Genomic DNA, 12,772 nt, shown 5'->3' with positions numbered 1-12,772 from the left:
GATAGTTTTGCCAGCAACCTGACGCTTTCCTTAAAAAAAATCAATGTGTACATTTCACTCTAAAAAAAAATAACTATAAAATTTTTCAATATCTACTCCAAAAATAAAAATCACTATAACCTATATGGGTCACCCACCGCGTTCAGATCACCATCTTAAATTAGTACACACGTCCAAACAGTCTGGTGTGGAGTGTCTTATGTTATTGGAAGGAGGCCGAACCATGCCAATCATTTCAGGTGGAACTCCGTCTTAGGTTACCCCTCCTTGTAAAAATCCGAGTGCGAATTAACGGGACCATGTTAATTTCCGGCGTCGTGAACTCGAACCATCTGCGTGAGATATCGGGCTTCGCCGTGCCAAATCCCTGGCAGATTCAGGTCTCAGATTCGCCTTGACGAGAGAAACACTAAATTCTTATTGGAATGCATTCACTATTTTGGCATTCATGAAATGGGCGCAAATTTGCATAGAGAAGTCCAGGAGTATTTTATATGCAAATATCGTTTTCGTTTCTTCGTGAGAAGTGATTTATGAAATGGGCGGAAATTTGCATGTAGAAGTCCAGGGGTCGATTTCACAAAAAGTTAGGACTAGTAAATTCCAACTTAGAATAGTACTATATAGAGATATTAAAGGCAGTGGACACTATTGGTAATTGTCAAAGATCAGTCTTCTCACTTTGTGTATCTCAACATATGCATAAAATAACTAACCTGTGAAAGTTGCGAGATAATAATGAAAGAAGAAAACACCCTTGTCACACGAAGTTGTGTGCGTTTGGATGGTTGATTTTGAGACCTCAAGTTCTAAATCTGAGGTCTCTAAATCAAATTCTTGGAAAATGACTTCTTTCTCGAAAACAAAGGCACTTCAGAGGGAGCCGTTTCTCACAATGTTTTATACCATCAACCTCTCCCCATTACTCGTCACCAAGAAAGGTTTTATGCTAATAATTATTTTGAGTAATTACCAATAGTGTCCACTGCCTTTAAAAACATATGGCTCGTCCTAACGTAGGACAATTCGGGATAAGGCTAATCTTACCCTTTTGTGAAATCCACCCCAGGAGTTATTCTGTATATAATGTTGGGCGCGATCGGTCAATCTGCGCGATCAACCGATCGCGCTGCGCTATTGAACGATCAAATTAAGATCAATTGGTCGCGCAGCAATCGGTCGATCGCGCAACAATCGGTCGATCGCGCAACAATCGGTCGATCGTGCAATGACATCTTTGCGCGATTGACCGATTGAGCTACGAGTATTTTTTCCCGTTATCAGCGGATCGCGCAGGAAAGGCTTTGCGCGATCTACCGATCGTGCAGGAATGGGTTTGCGCGATCGACCGATAGTGCAGGAAAAGTTTTGCGCGATCAACCGATCGTGCAGGAAAAGTTTTGCGCGATCTACCGATCGTGCAGGAATGGGTTTGCGAGATCGACCGATCGTGCAGGAATGGTTTCGCGCGTTCGACCGATCGTGCAGGTAAACTACTCTTTGGGGCGATTTCTCAAAGCAATAAAATTAATAGCAGGACAAATTTTCAGTATCACCATAGTGATTTACATAGTGACGTCACACTACGATTGATTTGCAGTTATAATCAATGTTACATCTTTGTGAATTCGGCCCCTGAACATCAGCCGATCGCGCCAAACAATTCCTGCACAATCGGCCGATCGCGCAAAACCATTCCTGCACAATCGGCCGATCACTCATAACAATTCCTGCACAATCGGCCGATCGCGCAAAACCATTCCTGCACAATCGGCCGATCGCGCAAAATCATTCCTGCACAATCGGCCGATCGCGCCGAGCCATTTCCGCACGATCGGTTGATCGCGCATGTTCGTTGCCAAATGTTGCGCGATCGACCGATCGTTGCGCGATCGACCGATTGTTGCGCGATCGACCGATTGCTGCGCGATCGACCGATTGCTGCGCGACCAATAGATATTTCAACAGCGCAGCGCGATCGGTCGATAGCGCAGCGCGATCGGTTGATCGCGATCGGTTGATCGCGCAGATTGACCGATCGCGCCCAACATATAATACGAAGATTGTTTTCGTTTTGTGTGTTACGTGAAAAAAGAAAAGAAAATGGGTGCCAAATTTGCATATAGAAGTCCGGGGTATTCTGTCTGCAAAGATCGTTTTCGTTTCTTAAATAGGGATTCGTGAAATGGGAGCAACATTTGCATATAGACGTTCAGAGTTATTCTGTATGAAGATTGTTTTCGTTTCGTGCTTTTCCTTAAAAGGGATTCGTGAAATTGGCGCAAAATTTGCATATAGAAGTGCAGAGTTATTTTGTATTCAAAGATTGATTTCGTTTCGCGAGGTTTCGTGAAAGGAAACCACATTTGCATAATGAAAGTATTTGGTTTCTCCTACGGTAGGCTTTTGCGTTTTGTTTGAATGGGTTGTTCGTTTGTTTGTATGGTTTTCTCTCTTTTTTCTTCTTCTTTTTGTTGTTTTGTTTTGGGGTGTTTTCCTTAGGCATAATGTAATTTATAGCAAACTAAACGCAATATTATAGTTGAGCTATTATAAATCGTTCGCTTTCGCTACTTTCGTGTAAAACCCGTTCTTGCAAGATTATTGCCTTTTGGAAATAGTGGAAAGTATACCTCAAAAAAAGATTCTTCAAAGAGACTACTAAACACAAGACATAATACATACGAAACTACATTACTCTACAAAAAGAAAAAAATGTCATTGCTCGCACAAGTTTAAAAAGCACTCCAACAAGTTATAAAATGTTGCACAAGAAACAATGCACAAGGATTTAAGAATAAAATCCACCAGTCTGGCCATGTAGACAACCAGATAAAAGTATCATGATAGTTATTTATATTAAAAAATATGCACATCGTTAATAATATGGTTTAATTGCTTTACACTAATGGAATTCCTATTCATTGCACATATACAATTAAAGGGAAGGTACACGTTTGGTAATTACTCAAAATATTTATTAGCATAAAACCTTTCTTAGTGACGAGTAGTGGGGAGAGGTTGGTGGTATAAAACATTGTGAGAAACGGCTCTCTCTGAAGTGCCATAGTTTTCGAGAAAGAAATAATTTTCCACGAATTTGATTTCGATACCTCAGATTTAAAACTTGGTCTCGAAATCAACCATCTAAACGCACACAACTTCGTGTGACAAGGGTGTTTTTTCTTTCATTATTATCTTGCAAGTTCGATGACTGATTGGGCTCAAATTTTCACAGGTTTGTTACTTTATGCATATGTTAAGATACACCAACTGTGAAGGATAGTCTTTGACAATTACCAACAGTGTCCACTGCCTTTAATACACACACACAATGTAAATAAAGTGCATGTTATTTCTTCATAGATACTTCCATCGCTATTCACCAAATCTTGTAGATCTCTTGCGATTTCTAGTTGGAAAAAGAAACCACACGAACGCAAATAAATTCTTGAGTTATACAATGTTGACGAACCACGGGTATACCATTTGTAACTGTTGTGCCACTTACGTCAAATCAAGTTAAGGGCTGCTATCAAACCAATCCCATCCTATATTGCCAACAAGTAATTCGTATCTCGTTTTTTTTTTTTGTTACGTGGGAAGAAAAACAGGTCTGTTTTTTGGAATGAAGTTTGTGCTTATTCCCTGAAACTGGATTAAAAGAAATTACATTCTGACGTGATGTTAGAAAACCGTATTTATTAAAAAAGACGCGCGGTAATGTGCTATCTGATGTCGTTAAAAAGAAATTACATTCCGACGTGATGTTAGAAAACCGTATTTAAAAAAAGACGCGCGGTAATGTGCTATCTGATGTCATTGAAAAGAAATTACATTCTGACGTGATGTTAGAAAACCGTATTTAAAAAAAGACGCACGTAATGTGCTATATGATGAAGCAGGAGTGTTTGGTCTGCTTCGTGTGTTTAATTTCCCTGTCGGGTTTGGGACATTGTTGAGTTTTTTTGTTTTTCCCCTGATTTCCCTCTTTATTACTTCGATGAAAGAAGATTAAAAAACACTTTCATTGTTAAATATATCGTACTCTGAGACAAATAATTTTATCGCATCTGATCTTTGCATTAACTAAATGGATAAACCATCGGACTTGTTTTTGCACTGTCCTGTATAGGCACTTGGTGTTCTTCAACTGACGTTTCAGTCCACAAACCGCCATCTTGTTGTATCCACTGTATTTACTGACAATCATGGTTATAACTTTATTATACAAAACTAAGTTGCCAGTTTATTATTTCCAACTTCAGTTGGTGATCTTCTCGACATCCCACAATTTAACTTCTCTGCATGGTTATAACTTCATACTACAAAACTAAGGGTTTTTCTCCTGAAAAAATACCAACAATGGCTCCGAATACTCTTTTTTTTTAATTCAATCTTTTCCAACATGCAACTTATTTCTATACATTTTCTTTCCATTTTTTCATTGGAAAATTGATACCGCCTACGCCGGATGTAATGTCTACATAGCCAATTTATATAAAGACTCAAGCTCTAGTAATTGTCTACCCAGTTAGGTATCGCTATCTTTGATTGGGTGTCGATTTCATGGTATACTCTTGGCAAAAAATTATTGCTGTAACATGCAGAGTTGCTTCACTGATTTGTCTCCTGAAATGTCATACGAAAATTGGAAAATAAGGACAAATTAACTATAACATTCTTTAAAAAAATATGGGCCGGATTGATATTTTTTGCGATTCGGATACCCGGATTATAACTTTATATCAAGTAACTTTAATATTAAACCTTTTAAATCATGTCTAACAAATTTGGGCTTGGTTGACAAATTGAGTTTCTAAAACAAACAAAAGCATCCTCGTCCCAAGTTTAGATTTTTTTTTCAATGTTAATTTTAACAAATTATTTGGCATTATATTATAAGAAATTTAAATAATTTTATTTCTAACAAATTGCTATGTGTGTGTTATTTGTATTTGTATTTTCAAGAATTTTGTATCAGTGTTTAAGAAATTTGATTTTATAGAACTTATATAGGGGGCCTATAGTTTCCGTTCCGGTTTTCACGCTTCGATGTGATGAGTGAGACCTGCACAGTCATAAGATAATGTCAAGTGCAAGTTCAATAAACGGAGCGCGGCCACTCTATCTGGGGAAGTCGACACCACAAAATCAGTTCACTTTCCCTTTCCGGAGATGAAAGCCAATTTCATAAGATTTTTTCTTCCCGCCAGATTATTTACCAATTTGATATAGGCCTCTGCCCCAAAGGTGCACTTGGTGTCGGTCGAATGAGGACTGTCCATCGAACTTGTTATGAAATTGTATATGACGTTCATGTCTGAAGATAATGTGAAAGGGGATATCGAGTTTATATGGTGTGATAACTTCTTCAAAAGGATACGAAGGGCTCGCTTGAGGGCGTTCTGAAGTTCAGTAAATACTACTGAAACAACCTTTAAAGTTAATATACATGATTGGTAAGGACAGCAAAACTGTATTTTGTTTTATTGTTTGATTATGAAGTTTATATCTAGAACCAAATCGATGATAACTTCTTCAAAACGATACGAAGGGATTGCCCGAAGGCATTCTGGTATTCAAATATCACCATATCCAGTTAATATAGATGGTTCAACTTTGGTAAATTATTTGTTTTCTGGGCTGACATTTTGTGTGGATAAGAGATTTACACAAAGTCTTGACAAGTAAAGTTGCCAGCTCTATTAATAATTCAAAGAATACGCAATGCAAGCTTTAGATTTGAGGTAATTCCCAACATGTGACCGAACCGAACTCTTAACTTTTCGAAGACTAATACACTCGGGGTCAATGACACTTTCCTTACATTCTCTCCTCTTCAAACATTTTTCGAGGTCACAGCAATTTTTTTTCCAAACCGAACAGGGAATTATTCCTGTCAGGTCCTCAAATTGAAAAAAAAGGGAAAAAAACTGTTTCGTCTCCATTAATATTTGTTTTTAGAGACGACTGACAAAAAGAGTGAGTCTCAGCTGATGATGAATTGAAAATGGAGGATTATCTTTTTTTTTATGCCGAGCAATCCCAATTGCAAAGCAATGACACGGTATTACGGGTTCAGACCGCCTGCCGACATCCCTCTGGGAGGATGGAGTCATCAGCAGTGTCGCTCTCTCTCTCCATCTCCCTGGAGTTTTAGTTTTCTAGTCTCTGGGATTACTCAGTGACTTCCTTGAGGGATGGAATCTTCGATCGGGGGACGGAAGAGGGAGGGGCGGAGACCCCGGGGTTTCTGATCGATCTCCCCCTGCTCGGCTGTCCCCGCTCATGGTAGATTCTGCGTGACATGACGCGAGATACAGCAATTAGGGGAGGGGCTGCAACTCCCTAAAACTGCAAAGTCATTCACACTCTGCAACCAAAAACAAACGGCTGAGAAAAAAAGTATTGAGGGCGCTGTGGGCGAGATGTTCGTATACTATATACCTGATTGAACTCCCTAAACTTCAAAGTCATTCACACAAGAGCTAGCAAAAAAATACACTTTTTGGAAGAAGTTGATTTTGAGGGCGCTGGTGTATCGTCGAAACTATTTCGCATAATATACCCTTGCAAGCAAAAAAAACACGGCTGCAAACAAAATTAAAAAGACAACACATTTTGAAGATGTTGATTTTGTGGGCGCCTTTTTATGCATGAGAGCATTCGTTTATACCTTGTAGAAACACTCCGTGATACGTTTAAATCCGACACATATAGACACAACACTTCAAAGCATGCATTTATGAAAGGACGTGTGGCTCTATAGAACAAACCAGTTTGGATGATATTGCAACCGCCGCTCGATGGCTACAGGTGTTTTCTTGTAAAATAAAATTGAGCGGGAAAATGTTTTGCATGGTTGGAGATATTCACCCCACCCCCCCCCCCCCCCCACCCCCACCCCCGCCATCATTCGTTAAAGGCACTGGACATCTTCGGTAATTATCAAACTATTCTCACTTGTGCCCTAACATAATTATGCATAAAAAAACAAAGCTGTGAAAAGTTTGACTTAATTGGTCTTCACATTTTCAAAAGAATAGTGAAAGCAAAAAACACCCTTTTTGCAATACTTTGTACTCTTCCATACTTGATAAAAGGCTTCAGCTGAAGTCTTTATTATTTTGAGTGAGAAATTACCTCTTTCTCAAAAACTACATTCCTTCAGAGGGAGCCGTTTCTCACAATGTTTTATACTATCAACAGCTCTCCATTGCTCGTTACCAAGTAAGTTTTGGGAAACGATTGGGTAGTTACCACTAGTGTACAGTGCCTTTAACATATCCAATGAAAAATCCACTTCTCTGTCAACGAAGTTGGTGCTTCTACGTACACTCTGGCTAATAAATTGCAATCTCGCGAGGGGGATGAGTGTCATTATCCTGATGTGAATTCGTTTCCTTTCCTCCCTTCGGGCTGGGTATTTTATGTCAGCTTTACCATCTTTTGTTTGTGCTCTCTTGTTTCTTTGTATCTTGTAGATGAATTTGCTTTTCCTAATAAACATCTTGAGGGTCTTGGTCACGAAACTGAGAGAGAGCAACACGAGTGAAACCAAACAAGTCAGGTATGGATGGAGCGGGACTGAAGTGCGATAACGGGGAATAAACAGCCTTTTGAGTAGGCAAGGGTAATACAGAATTTGGGATAAGATAACAAACATTGGTACAAATTTAGAAGGTAGTCCCTCACAGCTTGCGTGTTGTTGGCGAAAGGTTTAAGGGCGCCGGACTAAAGCTCTGGGCCCAATTTTATAGAGCTGCTTAAGAAGAAAATTATGCTTAGCACCTCTCTGCTAAGCAGAAACAAGCAGAAAACCAGCCAAATATTGTAAATGTGACATTATTTTGGCTGGTAATCTTAAGCAGCTCTACGTTAAAGACATCGGTTTCAACATGCACCCTTGTTCATTGTTTTAATGTAAAAATTTAAAAAAAATAGTAATAATGTTCACTCTTTTTCGGCGCTTTTTATCTACTTTTTAGAAAAGCGATCAAGGCCACTTTCGTTTTGCTGCCTCTTCTGGGCGTGGCCAACTTAATTTGGCTGATACCCCAAGCGGAGGCGTCTGACAGTCGTGCCTGGTTAATCATCTACTATTATGGCATCTTGTTCTTGGACGCCTACCAGGGATTCTTCGTTGCAGTCCTGTATTGCTTTATGAATGCAGAGGTGGGTTGCTGATTGTTTACAGGTCGATCCATTCAGACCGTGGGGTGGTATTGGTTAGTTGTGGAAGCCCATCTCCTTATGAAATATAAATTCGTTTCGAGTTCAAGGATTTGGGTACTCTTTGTATGACACAATACACAACGTCCACCGATTTACATCAAACTTATACGGTTTGAAGACAATGATGGTAGAAAGCTTCCTCCAAAATATTGACTCGCTGAGGTGCGTAGTTTTTGAGAAACCCGGGGGTAAAACAATATCACGAAAATAGTTTTCGTCTCATGGGAGACCGTTAGTTAGCATGAACAAGGTACTACGCGACTGAGAACATTGCTCTGTGATTTTCACCTTTTTTTTCTCTCAAAAAATTGACCACTAAGGAAGCTGAAACTTCTACAGGTGAAGTCTATTAGGCCCTACATATATCATTAACAGTGAATAGGAATTCATGTCATGGCAAAAAAAACTTGATCTACAAAAGGTATCAAATGGGTTAACTGATGATCAAAATTATAGTGATCAACCAATCGTTGCACAGTGTTTTCATAACCAAGCACATTTCTGTCCAATCACTGAACACAGGTTGGCAGTGTCCTCCGGCGCAAGTGGTCAACATGGCGGACGTACCACAATCCCAATCGTCGGGGACAAAACATGGTAGTTACCACGGCTACGGACGTATGTACGACAGAGCATGCTCAGTTCTCTTAACCCAAGTTAGCTGAGTTTCTTTCCTACATTTCTGCATGCTCCTGTCATTATGTGGTTGCATGTGACACCCTGACCTCGGTCCAACTCAGGCTGTTCAATGTTCTTTACGTATTAACTGGTCTTTGATTTATATGTGGTGGAACTGTTTTTCGTTACTTTTCGTTGTGATTTCCGTACAGGGCGCCCTCCCTCGGCAAGAGGTTAAAATTAAGGTTGCTCATTGGCGCGATTTCAGTTGTTTATAACTAATCATCGCATTACATAATCCTTGTCACGCAAGGCAATTTACAGGCAACAAAGTTGTACTGCAAAAAAGTGTTCCATTTGCATGCGCAGTTGCGTCCAAGAATTAAAGTGTGTGTGTTCTGTGTGACATGACAAGATGACGTCAGGATGAACAAGGTTCATTCACCTGAGGTCACACACAATAAATATTACGTTCGCCATTTTGTTCGCTGAAAGAAAGCCTACGTGTTTGGTTAATGTTGTAGACTAGCCCAATAATGTTGTCATGCATTATGACTTCCTAAATGGCAGACAGATAAGCAGAGAGTTGCCGCGTGTGACAATTATGACGTCAGTGCAAGAAGTGGTGTCGGCGTCAGTGCAGAGTACTACTATTAATGGCAGCAGGTGAAAGTTCTTTTGTTCTGAACCGCTCGCCTTTCCCAAACTACAACAAAGTGAGTTGTTTGTCTCCATGTTGCTTCGTTACCGTTCGTACCGCCGTTTTCTGTCCCAATGTTGTATGTCTGTGGTAGTCCTAGCAAGTGATTATAAAAGTTGCGTATCTGTTTTTGTTTGTTTTTATTTAAATGAATGCTGTCAACCTAAAGTTGTTTTCAGAGACGTGTATAAACTTGCAAGCCACATCCACATGACTTATCTGACTCATTTGATTTTATCATCAACTCGTCTTTAGTGAGCTAACAAAACTACTGTTCCATGATCAGTTTTTATAAAAAGTCAACTGTTTCAATAAAATTTGGAAATGTAACACATCCTACCAAGTGACGGTGGAAATAGAACTAACTCTTTCACAAGGCTCACATTCGCCCTGTCCGTCACTTCATCGTATTTGCATCATGTTTTCATAGAGAAAGTAGCTGATAGTAGTTTGACGGGGAAAGAGATAGCTGTGACTGACGATTTTAATTGGCATTTACCGTTTTTAAAACAGTCCACTCTAGCTTTTTAACTGCACTTAATATCAATATTGAGACGTCCGGTTGCAAAGAAATATTTACCATGACATAACGTACAGGACAAGTTATTAAATAATAAATGGATTATTTCACACACAAAATTTCACACAGAAAGTAAACGTGATTTTGTTTTTCATCTCTGGATGATACCATTCGAGAACTCTTTCAAACAAAGTAAACAAACAAACGAACAAAAAAACAAACAAATGAACAAACAAAAGAAATGGTTATATACTTTCGATCATTATCTTAATCGATCGATTAAAGTACGTTTGTAAAAAAAATATCTTTTCACACCAAAATATCACGCCCAAAAATACTAAGGACTTCTTCTTTTTATATTACAATTTATTTTTATCATTTATTTTTAATTTTTGTTGTTGTCTGTTCAGATCCGCTTAACAGTTTATGACGACGGACACTGCAAGTCGGAAACGTGATTTTCAGCGTGACCTCCCATCAACCCTTGACCCCTGACCCATCTCTTCCGGTTTGCCAGTGCGTCACGTGAGACTAGCAACATTCTCACGTTATAGCTGTTACCAATGTTTTATATTTTGGAGTAAAAGTGAATGATACATGAAACGAAATTCGTTCAAAAATAATTATTTATTGAAAAAAGATGTGTATAATATGATATTATTGTCAAAAGTGTAGTATGAAACTTGCCTTATAATCAAATGTAGATACCTATTATAGTATTATAATGATAGTCTAATCTTAATCCTGAAACCATGGTAAGTGGAATAACAGTAAGAATAATGTCTCAAACTTAACTCACTGATTGTAAATTTCAAACAGTATTAATGTTTCACATTCTAAGAACTCACGGGTCAAACTTTCCCGGAGACCGGGTCCCATGGTAGACCTGACCAATGTGTGTGTCAGTTTGACCCGGAACTGGTTTTACGAATTGGATCGTAACTCGGATTATGCGTCAGTTTGACTAATTTCTGGGTTATTTAGACACCGATTCTGGGTCATTTTAAACCCAGAAATTGATCAGGCCCCTGGGAACCCGGAAACCGGATGTCAGTGACTATGTTTTTAAGTGTGCATAGCAAATGGTTTTTTCTGAAATAATGGTAATTTTTTAAAGGAAGCTGCAAATCTGGAATGGATTATTTCAATCGTCGCAGTCTAAAATTACACGCTAAAGATGTTAAGCATGCATGAAATGAAGTTCCGAACAATTAACAGGTTTTTGTGTTTTCACCTAAAACAAAATAGCCTAATGGTTGTTAAGTGGCTATTTAAAAATAGAGGATGCAAAGGTATGGTGGTGTTATCTATTGCACTTTAACCGTAGTGTAGATCAAACCGAGGTTGGAGGTCAAAATAGTCAGTCTCCACGATGTACCAATGATATTGTTTTCACGGTAGTATACGGGGTACCCGACTTTGGATATACTTTTACAAGGAATCCTTCCTTTCTCCCTTTACCATTGGGTGAATTGGCCCGTTTTGTGTTTCGTGTTCACGATATTAAGGTGGAATTTGCAATTTTTCGGAAAATCTATGATCATGTAACTTGATAAAAGAAAATTTAAAGCAGACATATTTTCTTGTGTTCTTCAAGCGACTCAAATAATGACCAGTTTATTTTGGTCCATATCAAAACAGATATTTGTATCTATGTTTATGAATCTTAACTCGCCATTTAAAGTTATATTTGAACCATTTTCGAAATGTCTTGTGAATTGTAATTTTGACTAATTTGAGACCGCGGTGCTTTGGATCAAACCCCTTCATCAACAACGGGGGTTTGGGCTTGAGCCCAAAATCTGTTTGAAATAATAATTGTAACTACTATTCAACTTGTGAAGCTGAAACCCTAAGCTCATGTACATAATATTTTCAGACGTCTTGTGTTGTGTTATATTATTAATTATAAATAACTGAGTGATTTTTCTTTTTTAATTCGTAAAATGATTGAAATACCTCTGTAATCATCGTATGTAAGTCAGCTTGTTTAAAGAAACTGGGGCTGATGAGTGTTAGGGATGCCTACACAGTACGCAATGTCGAGCTTGTTTCCTTTGTAGGGGAAACGTGTTTAAAGTTCAATCTTACCGGATGTGAGACCGGCATTATTTTGTTCCTAAATTTTTGAGTTCTTACTGTAGGCCATGGAAAAAGTATTTTTAAAAATGTATGCATTTTAGGTTGTTTGGGGGGGGTCGTGTTTTTTTTTAATAGTGTTTTAAGTAGGATTTGAAACTTTGCATGGTGGAAATAAGATATAGAAGAGTTTGCGGTAACACCATGTAATGACTATCTCTAAATGAGTTGGGATGGTTCTAAAAAGAACCGTTGGATTAACTCGACGTTTCGATCAGTATGCTCTAATCGTCTTCCCCCCTTGGATTAACTCGACGTTTCGATCAGTATGCTCTGATCGTCTTCTGGAAGACGATCAGAGCATACTGATCGAAATGTCGAGTTAATCCAACGGTTCTTTTTAGAACCACCCCAACTCATTTAGAGAAAGTCATTACATGGTGTTACCGCAAACTATTCTATATAATAGTGTTTTATTTTATTATGTTTTTTTTTTCGCGCGCGCGCTTCCCAATGACAAGGGAAATTCAAAATCAACTATTGGATAGCTTCATAAATATTGTATTATTATTTTATTACGGTTCTTTAATTTAATTATTCATGCATTACATTTCACC

At 38.5% G+C, this 12,772-nt stretch overlaps 1 protein-coding gene across 4 annotated transcripts in view; it reads left to right on the top strand.

Annotated features, from left to right (window-relative positions):
* Positions 1-12,362, top strand: part of LOC139948787 (PDF receptor-like) — a 121,467-nt gene extending 109,105 nt beyond the window's left edge. The window contains exons 10-13 of one of the 4 annotated variants that reach the window (XM_071947115.1): positions 7,488-7,573; positions 7,992-8,178; positions 8,761-8,835; positions 10,487-12,362. In XM_071947115.1, coding sequence (XP_071803216.1) covers positions 7,488-7,573; positions 7,992-8,178; positions 8,761-8,835; positions 10,487-10,534 — 396 coding nt within the window. In that variant the 3' untranslated portion in view covers positions 10,535-12,362. Of the gene's footprint in view, positions 1-7,487; positions 7,574-7,991; positions 8,179-8,760; positions 8,895-10,486 lie in introns of all 4 variants that reach the window. The other 3 variants (XM_071947113.1, XM_071947116.1, XM_071947114.1) reach the window with 3 other exon arrangements.
* The last annotated feature ends 410 nt before the right edge of the window (positions 12,363-12,772 follow it).

This window comes from Asterias amurensis, chromosome 16, assembly GCF_032118995.1.
Source record: "Asterias amurensis chromosome 16, ASM3211899v1".
Taxonomy (NCBI): domain Eukaryota; kingdom Metazoa; phylum Echinodermata; class Asteroidea; order Forcipulatida; family Asteriidae; genus Asterias; species Asterias amurensis.
Note: the sequence above shows the minus strand (reverse complement) of the source record. Positions and strands in the feature narration are given on the sequence as shown.